The 12,659-nt window shown below is 42.2% G+C and overlaps 1 protein-coding gene across 7 annotated transcripts in view; it reads right to left on the bottom strand.

The window, feature by feature from the left end:
• The window catches only part of LOC133631517 (RNA-binding Raly-like protein), a 106,586-nt gene that overhangs the window by 13,068 nt on the left and 80,859 nt on the right, over nucleotides 1-12,659 (bottom strand). For all 7 annotated transcript variants that reach the window (XR_009821480.1, XR_009821479.1, XR_009821478.1 and 4 more), the window contains 3 exons: nucleotides 7,465-7,540; nucleotides 2,577-2,624; nucleotides 1,929-2,122 (listed from right to left, as the gene is read on the bottom strand). Coding sequence is in view for 3 of the 7 variants with exons in the window: in XM_062023804.1 (XP_061879788.1) it covers nucleotides 1,929-2,122; nucleotides 2,577-2,624; nucleotides 7,465-7,540 (318 nt within the window). In the remaining 4 variants the exon portion in view is untranslated. The remainder of the gene's footprint in view (nucleotides 1-1,928; nucleotides 2,123-2,576; nucleotides 2,625-7,464; nucleotides 7,541-12,659) is intronic.

The raw sequence follows: 12,659 nt of genomic DNA on the forward strand, positions 1-12,659 counted from the left end.
TCTCACTATTATGTTAGATCCACTATGGACTGGACTCTCACACTATCATGTTAGATCCACTATGGACTGGACTCTCACAATATTATGTTAGATCCACTATGGACTGGACTCTCACACTATTATGTTAGATCCACTATGGACTGGACTCTCACAATATTATGTTAGATCCACTATGGACTGGACTCTCACAATATTATGTTAGATCCACTATGGACTGGCCTCTCACAATATTATGTTAGATCCACTATGGACTGGACTCTCACACTATTATGTTAGATCCACTATGGACTGGACTCTCACAATATTAAGTTGTGGCTTGTGCAGCCCTTTGAGACACCCGTGATCTAGGGCTATATAAGTAAACATTAAAGAGAGGTATAGTAAGTATTCATACTAGAGTGGAGCCAAGCGGTGCGGTGACAAAACAATCCAGCAGATGAAGGCGTTGTTTGACCTTGGCGGAGAGATAGAAACTGGTTTCACTTAAGCAAACCTTTTTTAACGTCCAATAATGCAAATGAATAAATATCATGTATTAGGGTTGTACGGTATACCGGTATTAGTATTAGAGCAGAGGAGCATGTTCGGCAGCGCACAATCACGGAGTACTTACAAGCAGACAGTGTGTAGACAGACATCCACTGTAATGATACCAAGTACAGGAGCGTATCTAGTTGATACTACTATGATTATGTCAATGATTTTTAGCATGACAACATCTTCTTTCGTTATTTTAAAATGTATATTATGTTTATAAACTCAGTAAATATGCCCCTGGACACATGAGGACTTTGAATATGACCAATGTATGATCCTGTAACGACTTGGTATCAGATTTATACCTAAATTTGTGGTATCATCCAAAACTAATGTAAAGTATCAAAGAAGAGAAGAATAAGTGATTATTACATTTTAACAGAAGTGTAGATAGAACATGTTAAAAGAGAAAGTAAGCAGATATTAACAGTAAATGAACAAGTAGATTAATAATCAATTTTTACAGTTTGTCCCTCATAATTTTGACAAAATAATAGAATGGAAAATGACACAATATGTTACTGCATATGTCAGCAGCTAAATTAGGAGCCTTTGTTTGCTTACTTACTACTAAAAGACAAATTGTCTTAAATGTTCACTGTTTTATTTATGGACAAACTTGCAATAATAAAAATATGTTTAATGTACCCTAAGATTTTTTGCTAAAATAAAGCCAATAATGCAATTTTTTGTGGTCCCCTTTATTTAGAAAAGTATCGAAATACATTTTGGTACCGGTATCGGGACAACACTAGTATGTATGATTCCTCCTGATAAATCGGATACAAATATCAGTATTGGCCAAAAGAAAGACTCCAATATTGGTATCGAAAGTGAACAGGTTGTATCGGGACACCAGTATAGGTAACCTATTGTTATTAAATACTATTCAAATCAAGATGTATAATTCAGTGTTAATATTTGTACTGGAAAAGGTTCTAAAGTACCTCTTAAGGCCCAAGCTGTTTGTTTACATGCTTTTTTTTCTTTTTCTCTTTGCTATTTGGGCTTATTGGACCCTAATTGGAATAAAAACTAAGAATCATCTTTTAATATGATGTACTTAGTCCATAAGTACACAAACGTGTACGTCATGTTTAGTGACATGCTAATTCTTATTTTTTACCAAATTCCATTGTATGTTATACTCTTCTGACACCACCAGATGGCAGTATAAGTGTCCACATAAGTGGCCATAAGACCCCAATTCAGTAGTGTACACAATTTTGGAAATAAGAGCTAAAAGGTGCTGTCCACGCATGTGGCCACTAAGCCTTTAGAGGTTTTAAGGGGGAAATCAAGGCTTCCATAGACTGAAGTTATCTACTTAAAGGTAGAACTTTTGTTCCGCTACTGTGGAATGACATTGAAGTGGGATAAGAAGAACATACGTTTGGGGGCTGCGAGTGAAGACCCAACATTGACCGCTCGTGAAGAAGAAGAGGAGGAGGAAGAAGAGAAAGAGCAAGCCCGGACGGGAAAAGAGGACTTGGCTCTGCGTGTGGACGGCACGACTAGCCGGGAGCGCTTGACGGGAATGGCGGCCCGGGCGGGCGGCGCCACGCGACCGTGGTACTCCAAAAGTCTGAGGACACGTGACAAGAAGACAGAAAGAAATATGAACTTTTGCAAGACTGCAATTTCTGCCCAATCACGTCTAAGGCTTGCAGAATTCCGGGAATATTCAAAGTTGGAAACTTTCCATGGGAATTAACGGGAATATATGGGAGTTAAAGGGAAATGAATGGGAATAAACATTGAATGCAACATGCTAGCGTGATTATTAGCTAAAGCAACCTGATATTACTATCATCATAATTGTAAAGTTAAAGTTCCAATGAGAGTCACAAACACACACGAGGTGCGGTGAAATTATCCTCTGCATTTGACCCATCCCTACAGGGGAGCAGTGAGCAGCAGCGGTGGCCGCGCCCGGGAATGCTCTTATTGCCTCGCATGTTAATCAAGCTATTGGACGAGAGGACTTCTTCGAGAATGCGAGGACACAAAAAAACGAAAGTACGACTTTTCCAACATACCTGCTGTAGAAGTCCTCTCTGCAGTAGTCGTAGTCAAACTCATAGCCACTGTGACGACAGAAGAGAGAATATAAATGATGATGACGCACTTGGACTCCTGCTGATCGCAACCTGCTTTCACTTTCACATTGATTGACGAGGCATTTCAGGGTAGCAAACGTCTGCTGCTGCTGGGTGAGACAAGCAGCACACCAGCTCCAATTTACTCAGGAAATGTTGTGGAAACATAGCCAGCGTAGGGAGGGGAACGGGCTTCAAATATTAGGCACCAAACGTCCTATTCTCCCATGCGCTTAAAGGCCTACTGAAAGCCACTACTAGCGACCACGCAGTCTGATAGTTTATATATCAATGATGAAATCTTAACATTGCAACACATGCCAATACGGCCGGGTTAACTTATAAAGTGACATTTTAAATTTCCCGGGAAACTTCCGGGTGAAAACGTCTAGGTATGATGACGTGTGCGCGCGACGTCACTAGATAAACGGAAGTATTCGGAACCCATTGAATCCAATACAAAATAGCTCTGTTTTCATTTCATAATTCCACAGTATTCTGGAAATCTGTTGTTATAAATTCCCTTTGTCAGTGATTAAGATTAAGAGAAAGTTCCCTATTTAATATGATAATTGTTGAATATAATTGACTATATTATTGTTGACATAAACAAGCTATTATTGTAGTCATGCACCCTTAAGTTGCGTCTGTTTTGAGTCAGGCAGTTTACCGGGCAGCTATGTTTACTTTCTGGGGTCCTTCAGGCAATGTGTCGAACAGTGTGTATGTGAGAGTGTGCTTAGCTGCTACTGCTACAAAGTTATACATAAAGAAGGAGTTGAAACGTAAAACGGTGTCCTTGTTCCCTAACCGGAGTACGCTCACAGGTGAAGAGTCCCAGCACAACAACAACAACATCAGTTTAAACATATAGTTCTTTAATATCTGTGTTGGTGAATCTTTTGCAAATTGTTTAATAAACAATGAAGACTGCAAAGAAGAAAGTTGTAGGTGGGATCGGTGTATTAGCACAAACAGGAGGACTTACTTGGATAGCAGACGCGCTAGCCGACGCTAGCCGACGCTAGCCGCAAACCGCACGGATGGTCGGGTGAAGTCCTTCGTCGCGCCGTCGATCGCTGGAACGCAGGTGAGCACGGGTGTTGATGAGCAGATGAGGGCTGGCGTAGGTGGAGCGCTAATGTTTGTATCATAGCTCTGTGAGGTCCGGTTGCTAAGTTAGCTTCAATGGCGTCTTTAGCAACAGCATTGTTAAGCTTTGCCAGGTTGGGAATTATTAACCGTGTAGTTACATGTCCATGGTTTAATAGTATTGTTGATCTTCTGTCTATCCTTCCAGTCAGGGATTTATTTATTTTGTTTCTATCTGCAGTTGAGCACGATGCTATCACGTTAGCTCAGTAGCTAAAGAGCTTCGCCGATGTATTGTCGTGGAGATAAAAGTCACTGTGATTGTCCATTTCGCGTTCTCGACTCTCATTTTCAAGAGGATATAGTATCCCAGGTGGTTTAAAATACAAATCCGTGATCCACAATAGAAAAAGGAGAGAGTGTGGAATCCAATGAGCCAGCTTGTACCTAAGTTACGGTCAGAGCGAAAAAAGATGTCTTGCACTGCCTCTCTAGTCCTTCACTCTAACGTACCTCATCCACGAATCTTTCATCCTCGCTCAAATTAATGGGGTAATCGTCGCTTTCTCGGTCCGAATTGCTCCAGCTGCATTGAAAACAATAGGAAAAAGTGAGGAGACTTTCAACCTGCGACGTCACGCTACTTCCGGTAGGGGCAAGGCTTTTTTTTTATCAGATACCAAAAGTTGCGATCTTTATCGTTGATGTTCTCTACTAAATCCTTTCAGCAAAAATATGGCAATATCGCGAAATGATCAAGTATGACACATAGAATGGATCTGCTATCTCCGTTTAAATAAAAAAAATTCATTTCAGTATGCCTTTAAGTAAAAAAAAAAGCTGGACAAATGCTCAGTTACCTGCTGAGGAGCATTCGTACAGGAGAGAAATGTCGCAAAAATCAGGTGTAAAAAAAGACAGCCCTTCAAGTTCACAGAGGACCTACTGGGGCAGATGTGGAGTGGGAAACATAGAGCAACGTCTTAGACGGATATACAGCGACCCTTAAAGAGAGCAGGAGTTTGGAGAGTGCAACATCTACATCGATCCTCCTGAACGAGAAGTGCAGTTTGACACATCAATGCTGCAGCTGAAGGAAGTCAGAGAGGTCGTCCGCAAAGCGAGGGCGAGCTCTACTCCTGGACCAAGTAGCACTTCAGACAGAGTGTACAAGATCTGTCCCAAACTCTTGATATGTCTGTGGAAAATCCTGCAAATCTTCTTGAGGAAAGGGAAGATCCCAGATCAATCAAAGGAGTGTGGATCCCGAAGGAGGAAAACTCTACCCAGTTGGGCGAGTTCTGCATCATCTCTCTGCTGTGCGTTGAGGCAAAGATTTATTTGCGTGCCATCTCCAAACGGCTGTGCTCCTGCCTAAAGAGAACGTCTGCATTGACACATCCGTCCAGAAGGGTGGCATTTCAGGAATGAGCACACTGGAGTTATGACACAGCTTATTCTGGAACAAAGGCAACTTCTCTGTGCTGTGGCTTGATCTGTCGAATGCATTTGGCTCAATTCCGCATAAGCTCGTTCAATTTAGTCTGTTAGAGCATTATGTCCCCAGCAAGTGCAGAGACCTCATTGCTCAATTTCAAGAGGTGGGTCTCTCATGTGGAGCAGCTACATCTAGTTGGCAGGTACAGATTGGCATTATCACAGGGTGAAGTATATCTGTGACATTGTTTACCTTAGCCATCATCCATGGCCTGGGCATTGAACTATGGAACGCAAGCTGTAGTCCAGGCAGCAAGAGCCCCCTCTCCGCATGGCTAGTGGATCCAAGGGCGCGACGAGTGTCGATACAGCTTGGCACCAGCCACGCCGCAGGAGTTGCCGGAATGACGCTGCAACGTCAAAACCGCCTCCCGGACTCCGGCTCCTGACTTTCTGTCGGGGTTTACTCCCTTAGCCTTACCCTTGAGTGGGTTGACCGAAAGGCAGCGGTGGTTTTGAGATTGGAGATTTCCTTCTCCTAGGTGGGCTGCCTTACCCGGTTTACGAGCCCCATCTGCCCGAATGCGGCAGGTAGCACGGGGGTACATCTTACCCGGTATAAGCCCAACCTGACTCCAACTTTAACCATGAACATGCTCATTAAAGGCCTACTACAATGACATTTTTTTATTTAAACGGGAATAGCAGATCCATTCTATGTGTCATACTTGATCATTTTGCGATATTGCCATATTTTTGCTGAAAGGATTTAGTATAGAACAACGTCGATAAAGTTCGCAACTTTTGGTCTCTGATAAAAAAAAAACCTTGCCCCTACCGGAAGTAGCGTGACGTTGTCAGTTGTTCACTCCCTCATATTTTCCTATTGTTTTCAACGCAGCTAGAGCGATTCGGACGATTACCCCATTAATTTGAGCGAGGATGAAAGATTCGTGGATGACGAACGTTAGAGTGACGGACTAGAATGCAGTGAAATACATATTTTTTTTCGCTCTGACCGTAACTTAGGTACAAGCTGACTCATTGGATTCCACACTCTCTCCTTTTTCTATTGTGGATCACGGATTTGTATTTTAAACCACCTGGGATACTATATCCTCTTGAAAATGAGAGTCGAGAACGCGAAATGGACATTCAGTGCCTTTTATCTCCACGACAATACATCGGCGAAATGCTTTAGCTACGAGCTAACGTGATAGCATCGTGCTTTAACTGCATATAGAAACAAAAAAAATAAACCCCTGACTGGAAGGATGGATAGAAAATCAACAATACTATTAAACCGTGGACATGTAAATACACGGTTAATGCTTTCCAGGCTGGCGAAGCTTAACAATGCTGTGCTAACGACGCCATTGAAGCTAACTTAGCAACTTAGCAACCGGACCGCACAGAGCTATGCTAAAAACATTAGCTCTCCACCTACGCCAGCCAGCCCTCATCTGCTCATCAACACCCGTGCTCACCTGCGTTCCAGCGATCGGCGGAAGGACGAAGGACTTCACCCGATGCGTTTGGCGGCCCGGAGACGTAGGAAGTCAAGGTGAGGTCGGCGGCTAGCGCGTCTGCTCTCCAACAAAGTCCTCCTGGTTGTGTTGCTGTAGTCCGCTGCTAATACACCGATCCCACCTACAACTGTCTTCTTTGCAGCCTTCATTGTTCATTAAACAAATTGCAAAAGATGGCCAGAATACTGTGGAATTATGAAATGAAAACAGAGCTTTTTGTATAGGATTCTACGGGGTACCACAACTTCCATTAAACTGACTTCGTCACGCGCATACGTCATCATACCGCGACGTTTCAGCCGGATATTTCCCGGGAAATTTTAAATGTCACTTTATAAGTTAACCCGGCCGTATTGGCATGTGTTGCAATGTTAAGATTTCATCATTGATGTATAAACTATCAGACTGCGTGGTCGGTAGTAGTGGCTTTCAGTAGGCCTTTAAGTCTGCTGAGCCAGGGTAGAGCGGGCCCCAAACAAATCCCAGACAACATCAGCCACCCAACAGGGCATTCAACGATGACCTTACAGTCACAACAGAATCAGTCCGAGGCTGCTGCTGGATTCTGAAGGGACTCGAAATGATGGTGGAATGGACCGTTTCTAAACCTGCCAAGTCAAGCTCCATGACACCTTCAAGTTTTACCATGCAAGTTTTTTGCCCTAATTAAACTCAGTCCATCAATGGCACACTTGCATGATGGTCACCACACACCATGCTATGCAGTATGATTAGTTAATAAAACATAAAGCCATAGAGAGAAATCCAACCTGTATAGGGACGACAGCGGCCTCTTGGTGCCCATCTTCGGCCTGTATGGTTTGGGCTCTCCTGCCATGTTGACATCTGGGGAGAAAAACGACACGACTGATCCAGACAACATCACTCCTTGCAAGGATGCAAGCACACAATACATTCATTTTGAATGACTAATTATTCATACGCAACGATGCCTGGGTATTGTCATGATTGACAGATCCTTCTATCCTGCCTTTTCAGACTCCTTATTCCTTTCTTCTGGGGGCTTAATCAGCTTTGAGTGCAGCATTCAAGGTCGCACACGAGGACTCAAACAATTAGCCGACAGACGCTATAAATTGCCCCGCAAATGGATAGATGAGTCAACCTCGTTAGCTGCGAAAAAGTCTGCAATCACCAAGATCAATAATAAAACTAGATTTTTGGGCAGGATGTCTGCGTTTATCAACAGGGATACACTTAAGACCCTTGCCGGTGCCCTCATACAGTGTCATTTGGACTACGCCTGCACCTCATGGTTCACCAGTAAACCCAAGCCACTAAAAACAAAACTGCAAACTTCCCAAAACAAGCTGGTGAGACTCCTGCTCAACCTCCCATACAGGACTCACCTAACTCAAGCCCACTTTACCAAATTGGGATGGCTTAGAGTTGAGGAAAGAGTACATCAAATCGCAATATTCAAAATACTCAGAGAAACTGTCCCCAAGTACCCGTCCAACTATTTCACCAGAGTAAGTGATGCTCACAGGTGCTACACCAGAGGGAGTTCCTCAGACCTCGTCCCCCCCAAATTCAAGACTCTCATGGGAAAAAATGCATTCTACTATTTTGCCACCACACAGTGGAATGCACTACCAACACACCTTTAAATTCCAACTCCCCTACTAAATTTTAAAAATGCCATTAAATCCTGGCTCAGCGCAACCTCTACCTGATCTGAACCAACATTGATCCCCAGCAACTTTCCCAAGCATCAAGCCAGTTTATATGTGGTTATATTGTATATATATTTATATGTGGTTATATTGTAAATATATTTATATGTGGTTATAGTGTATATATATTTATATGTGGTTATAGTGTATATATATTTATATGTGGTTATAGTGTATATATATATTTATATGTGGTTAACATCTAACACCATTATGTTAGATCCACTATGGACTGGACTCTCACAATATTATGTTAGATCCACTATGGACTGGACTCTCACTATTATGTTAGATCCACTATGGACTGGACTCTCACACTATTATGTTAGATCCACTATGGACTGGACTCTCACACTATTATGTTAGATCCACTATGGACGGGACTCTCACAATATTATGTTAGATCCACTATGGACTGGACTCTCACTATTATGTTAGATCCACTATGGACTGGACTCTCACACTATTATGTTAGATCCACTATGGACTGGACTCTCACACTATTATGTTAGATCCACTATGGACTGGACTCTCACAATATTATGTTAGATCCACTATGGACTGGACTCTCACAATATTATGTTAGATCCACTATGGACTGGACTCTCACACTATTATGTTAGATCCACTATGGACTGGACTCTCACTATTGTGTTAGATCCACTATGGACTGGACTCTCACAATATTATGCTAGATCCACTATGGACTGGACTCTCACAATATTATGTTAGATCCACTATGGACTGGACTCTTACACTATTATGTTAGATCCACTATGGACTGGACTCTCACACTATTATGTTAGATCCACTATGGACTGGACTCTCACACTATTATGTTAGATCCACTATGGACTGGACTCTCACACTATTGTTAGATCCACTATGGACTGGACTCTCACTACTATGTTAGACTTACTATGGACTGGACTCTCACTTTTATGTTAGATCCACTATGGACTGGACTCTCACACTATTATGTTAGATCCACTATGGACTGGACTCTCACACTATTATGTTAGATCCACTATGGACTGGACTCTCACACTATTATGTTAGATCCACTATGAACTGGACTCTCACACTATTATGTTAGATCCACTATGGACTGGACTCTCACACTATTATGTTAGATCCACTATGGACTGGACTCTCACACTATTATGTTAGATCCACTATGGACTGGACTCTTACACTATTATGTTAGATCCACTATGGACTGGACTCTCACAGTATTATGTTAGATCCACTCGACGTCCATTGCACCGGTCGCCAGTGGGGGGGTCCCCACATCTGCGGTCCCCTCCAAGGTTTCTCATTGTTATCCCATTGGGTTGAGGTTTTTCTTGCCCTGATGTGGGATCTGAGTCGTTGTGGCTTGTGCAGCCCTTTGAGACACTCGTGATTTAGGGCTATATAAGTAAACATTGATTGATTGATTGATTGATTGATGAATCATAATTATCGTAGCTTTTGGAAACTGCTGACCTCCAACAAAGGAAAGTGTATTAAATTCGGAGTTTATTGCTCATGAAGCAAACACACTACAGTACTAAATATTCACTAAAATACTTTACACTATTTCAGCTGTTGCACATAAATGTGGCTCAAGGGTACACATACAGACAGACGGCATTTTTGGCTGGCGTACTAAACACAGGTTGCTACCTTTTGCCTGGTTCCTATCTCACAAATGGTCCACGGGAAGTAGTAGGAGGGAGCTGGGATGGAAAGTATCAGCGGCTTTCAGCTGTATCATTGTAATTAGGCCACAGAAAGACATGAGGGATGGTTCACATAACAAAGTGCACTCTCCTGTGGTCCCCTGCTTGGGCCATTAAAGCCCTCTACAATGAACAAGTCGCAGCTCCGCACAAGTACAACCGGCCTCGGATTAATTACAGTCATTATGGCACCCTCATATGAATACAAACAAACAAAACATTGCAAATGTATATACATGTTGGCATGAGAATCATTTCAAATTTGAGGAGGCAGACTGCATTGCTAAGCAACCAAATTGGAGCTTTGGAGGCAGGGGCTGGGTTCCTCATGCTGAAGTAGACCTCTTTTTTAGGTCTATATCTAAGCAGAGCACCTCAGAAGAAGAGCTGGATGTTGTTTCATGCAGACTATAAGGGAATATGAGTGGCCACATCTTTATTCAGTGTTGTTGTTTGGGGCCAAAAGCAAAACAAAGCCTACTAAGATGTGTGTCTACTGTAAGTAGTGTTGGGACTAACATGTGTGGTGGATTGTCCAGAGCTTAAACAGCAACAAAAGTGAATTTAGTACAACAAGTTTATTTCCTCATAGTCAAAAGTGTATAAGTTGGATTGTTTTGTCCCTGCAAACAAACGGCCGTCCTCCGGAGGACTCACAAAAAGCAATCTCTCTCGAGTCCCGGTCTCCTGCCATTTTTATCTGTCTCTTCGTGCGTCACTCTGTTTTTTCTCGTGCGTCACTTTTTTTTTTTTTTTTTAATAATGTCCTGCCCAGCTTCTCGGGCAAATCACATAGCAGATGTAGATGCCCATATTGGCTGTTCAGATTTACTTTACAAAAGAGAAGTGTAGGATACTTCTCTTGTTGCCTTACTTGTATTTTGACTTTATTAAATGTATTTATATTATCATTTGGTGCAGCCGGGCCGGAGCAGGAGGGGATAGAAAGAGAGAAAAAGGAAGACAGAGGGGGGAATTGTGGGGACAAGAGGGGGATTAGACAGAGAGACAAAAACAACAACAGCAAACACAACAACAACAACAACAACAACAGAGCAACATCAGCAAATACGACATGTACAAATATGATGGTAAAAGTAATAGCAAATAAGCAGTTAGCGAAAATGAGAAAAAAAAAATACAGAAATGACAATGAGCATTATTACACTAAAAATGGAGCAATATGAATACCAATAGAAATAGTGCTATTGATAATAAACAATACCAATACTTTACCTTTATTATCAACAATACAATTGTTCAAATGCAACAATACATATACGTAATGATAACTTGAGATACGAAAGAATGCAGAAAAATGGAGGGGAAGAAAGAGAAGCAACCTACATTAACCTTGTAGATTGTTATAGTAACAAAAGGTTAAGCTTTGTCAGTGTGCCATGTGTTATCGTGCGTCACTCTTGTGGTCTTCGACGTGTTTGTTTTTGCAACACTCTTGGATCCCTTAATCATACTTAGACAATCAAAACATTCTGTAGACAGGTTGGCACGACTTAATATTCACTTTTGTCCCACACCCGGTTCATTCAATGGCACAGAATAGAAGAGAAATTAAAGTCCTACTGAAAGCCACTACTACCGACCACGCAGTCTGATAGTTTATATATCAATGATGAAATCTTAACATTGCAACACATGCCAATACGGCCGGGTTAACTTATAAAGTGCAATTTTAAATTTCCCGCTAAACTTCCGGTTCGAAACGCCTCTGAGGGTTGACGTATGCGCGTGACGTCAATCATTGAAACGGAAGTATTCGGACACCATTGAAGTCGATACGAAATAGCTCTGTTTTCATCTCATTATTCCACAGTATTCTGGACATCTGTGTTGGTGAATCTGTTGCAATTTGTTCATTGCATTGTGGAGAAAGAAGCTGAGCAAGCAAAGAAGAAAGTTGTCGGTGCGACGTGTCTATTTTGCGAGGGAAGTCAGCAACAACACGTACACAGCCGGCGCTTCTTTGTTTACATTCCCGAAAGATGCAGTCAAGATGGAAGAACTCGGACAACAGAGACTCTAACCAGGAGGACTTTGATTTGGATACACAGTTGCAATAACGTGAGTACACAGCTGCGCTTCCAAACATTTGATCGCTTGCTATAACTAGCTCGAGCTAGTAGCTAGGAGCTAGGAGCTAGCATTAGGATTAATTTGTGGCATATTAAATATAAGCCTGGTTGTGTTGTGGCTAATAGAGTATATATATGTCTTGTGTTTATTTACTGTTGTAGTCATTCCCAGCTGAATATCAGGTCCCACCCGCGCGCTTCCAAACATTTGATTGCTTGCCCGTACGTGCGTGTCATGTACGTAACTTTGATTAAATATATAAGCTTTATGAACCTTGGGTTAGGTGAACGGTTGTTTGGGCTGAGTGAGTGTGTGTGTTGTGCAGGTGTTTGAATTGTATTGGCGGGTTATATATACGGGATCCCGTCCATATTACCCGCTCGAGCTATAACTAGCTCGAGCTAGTAGCTAGTAGCTAGGAGCTAGGAGCTAGCATAACAAACACCTAGG

The sequence above is a fragment of the Entelurus aequoreus genome, linkage group LG16 (assembly GCF_033978785.1).
Source record: "Entelurus aequoreus isolate RoL-2023_Sb linkage group LG16, RoL_Eaeq_v1.1, whole genome shotgun sequence".
Classification (NCBI taxonomy): Eukaryota; Metazoa; Chordata; class Actinopteri; order Syngnathiformes; family Syngnathidae; genus Entelurus; species Entelurus aequoreus.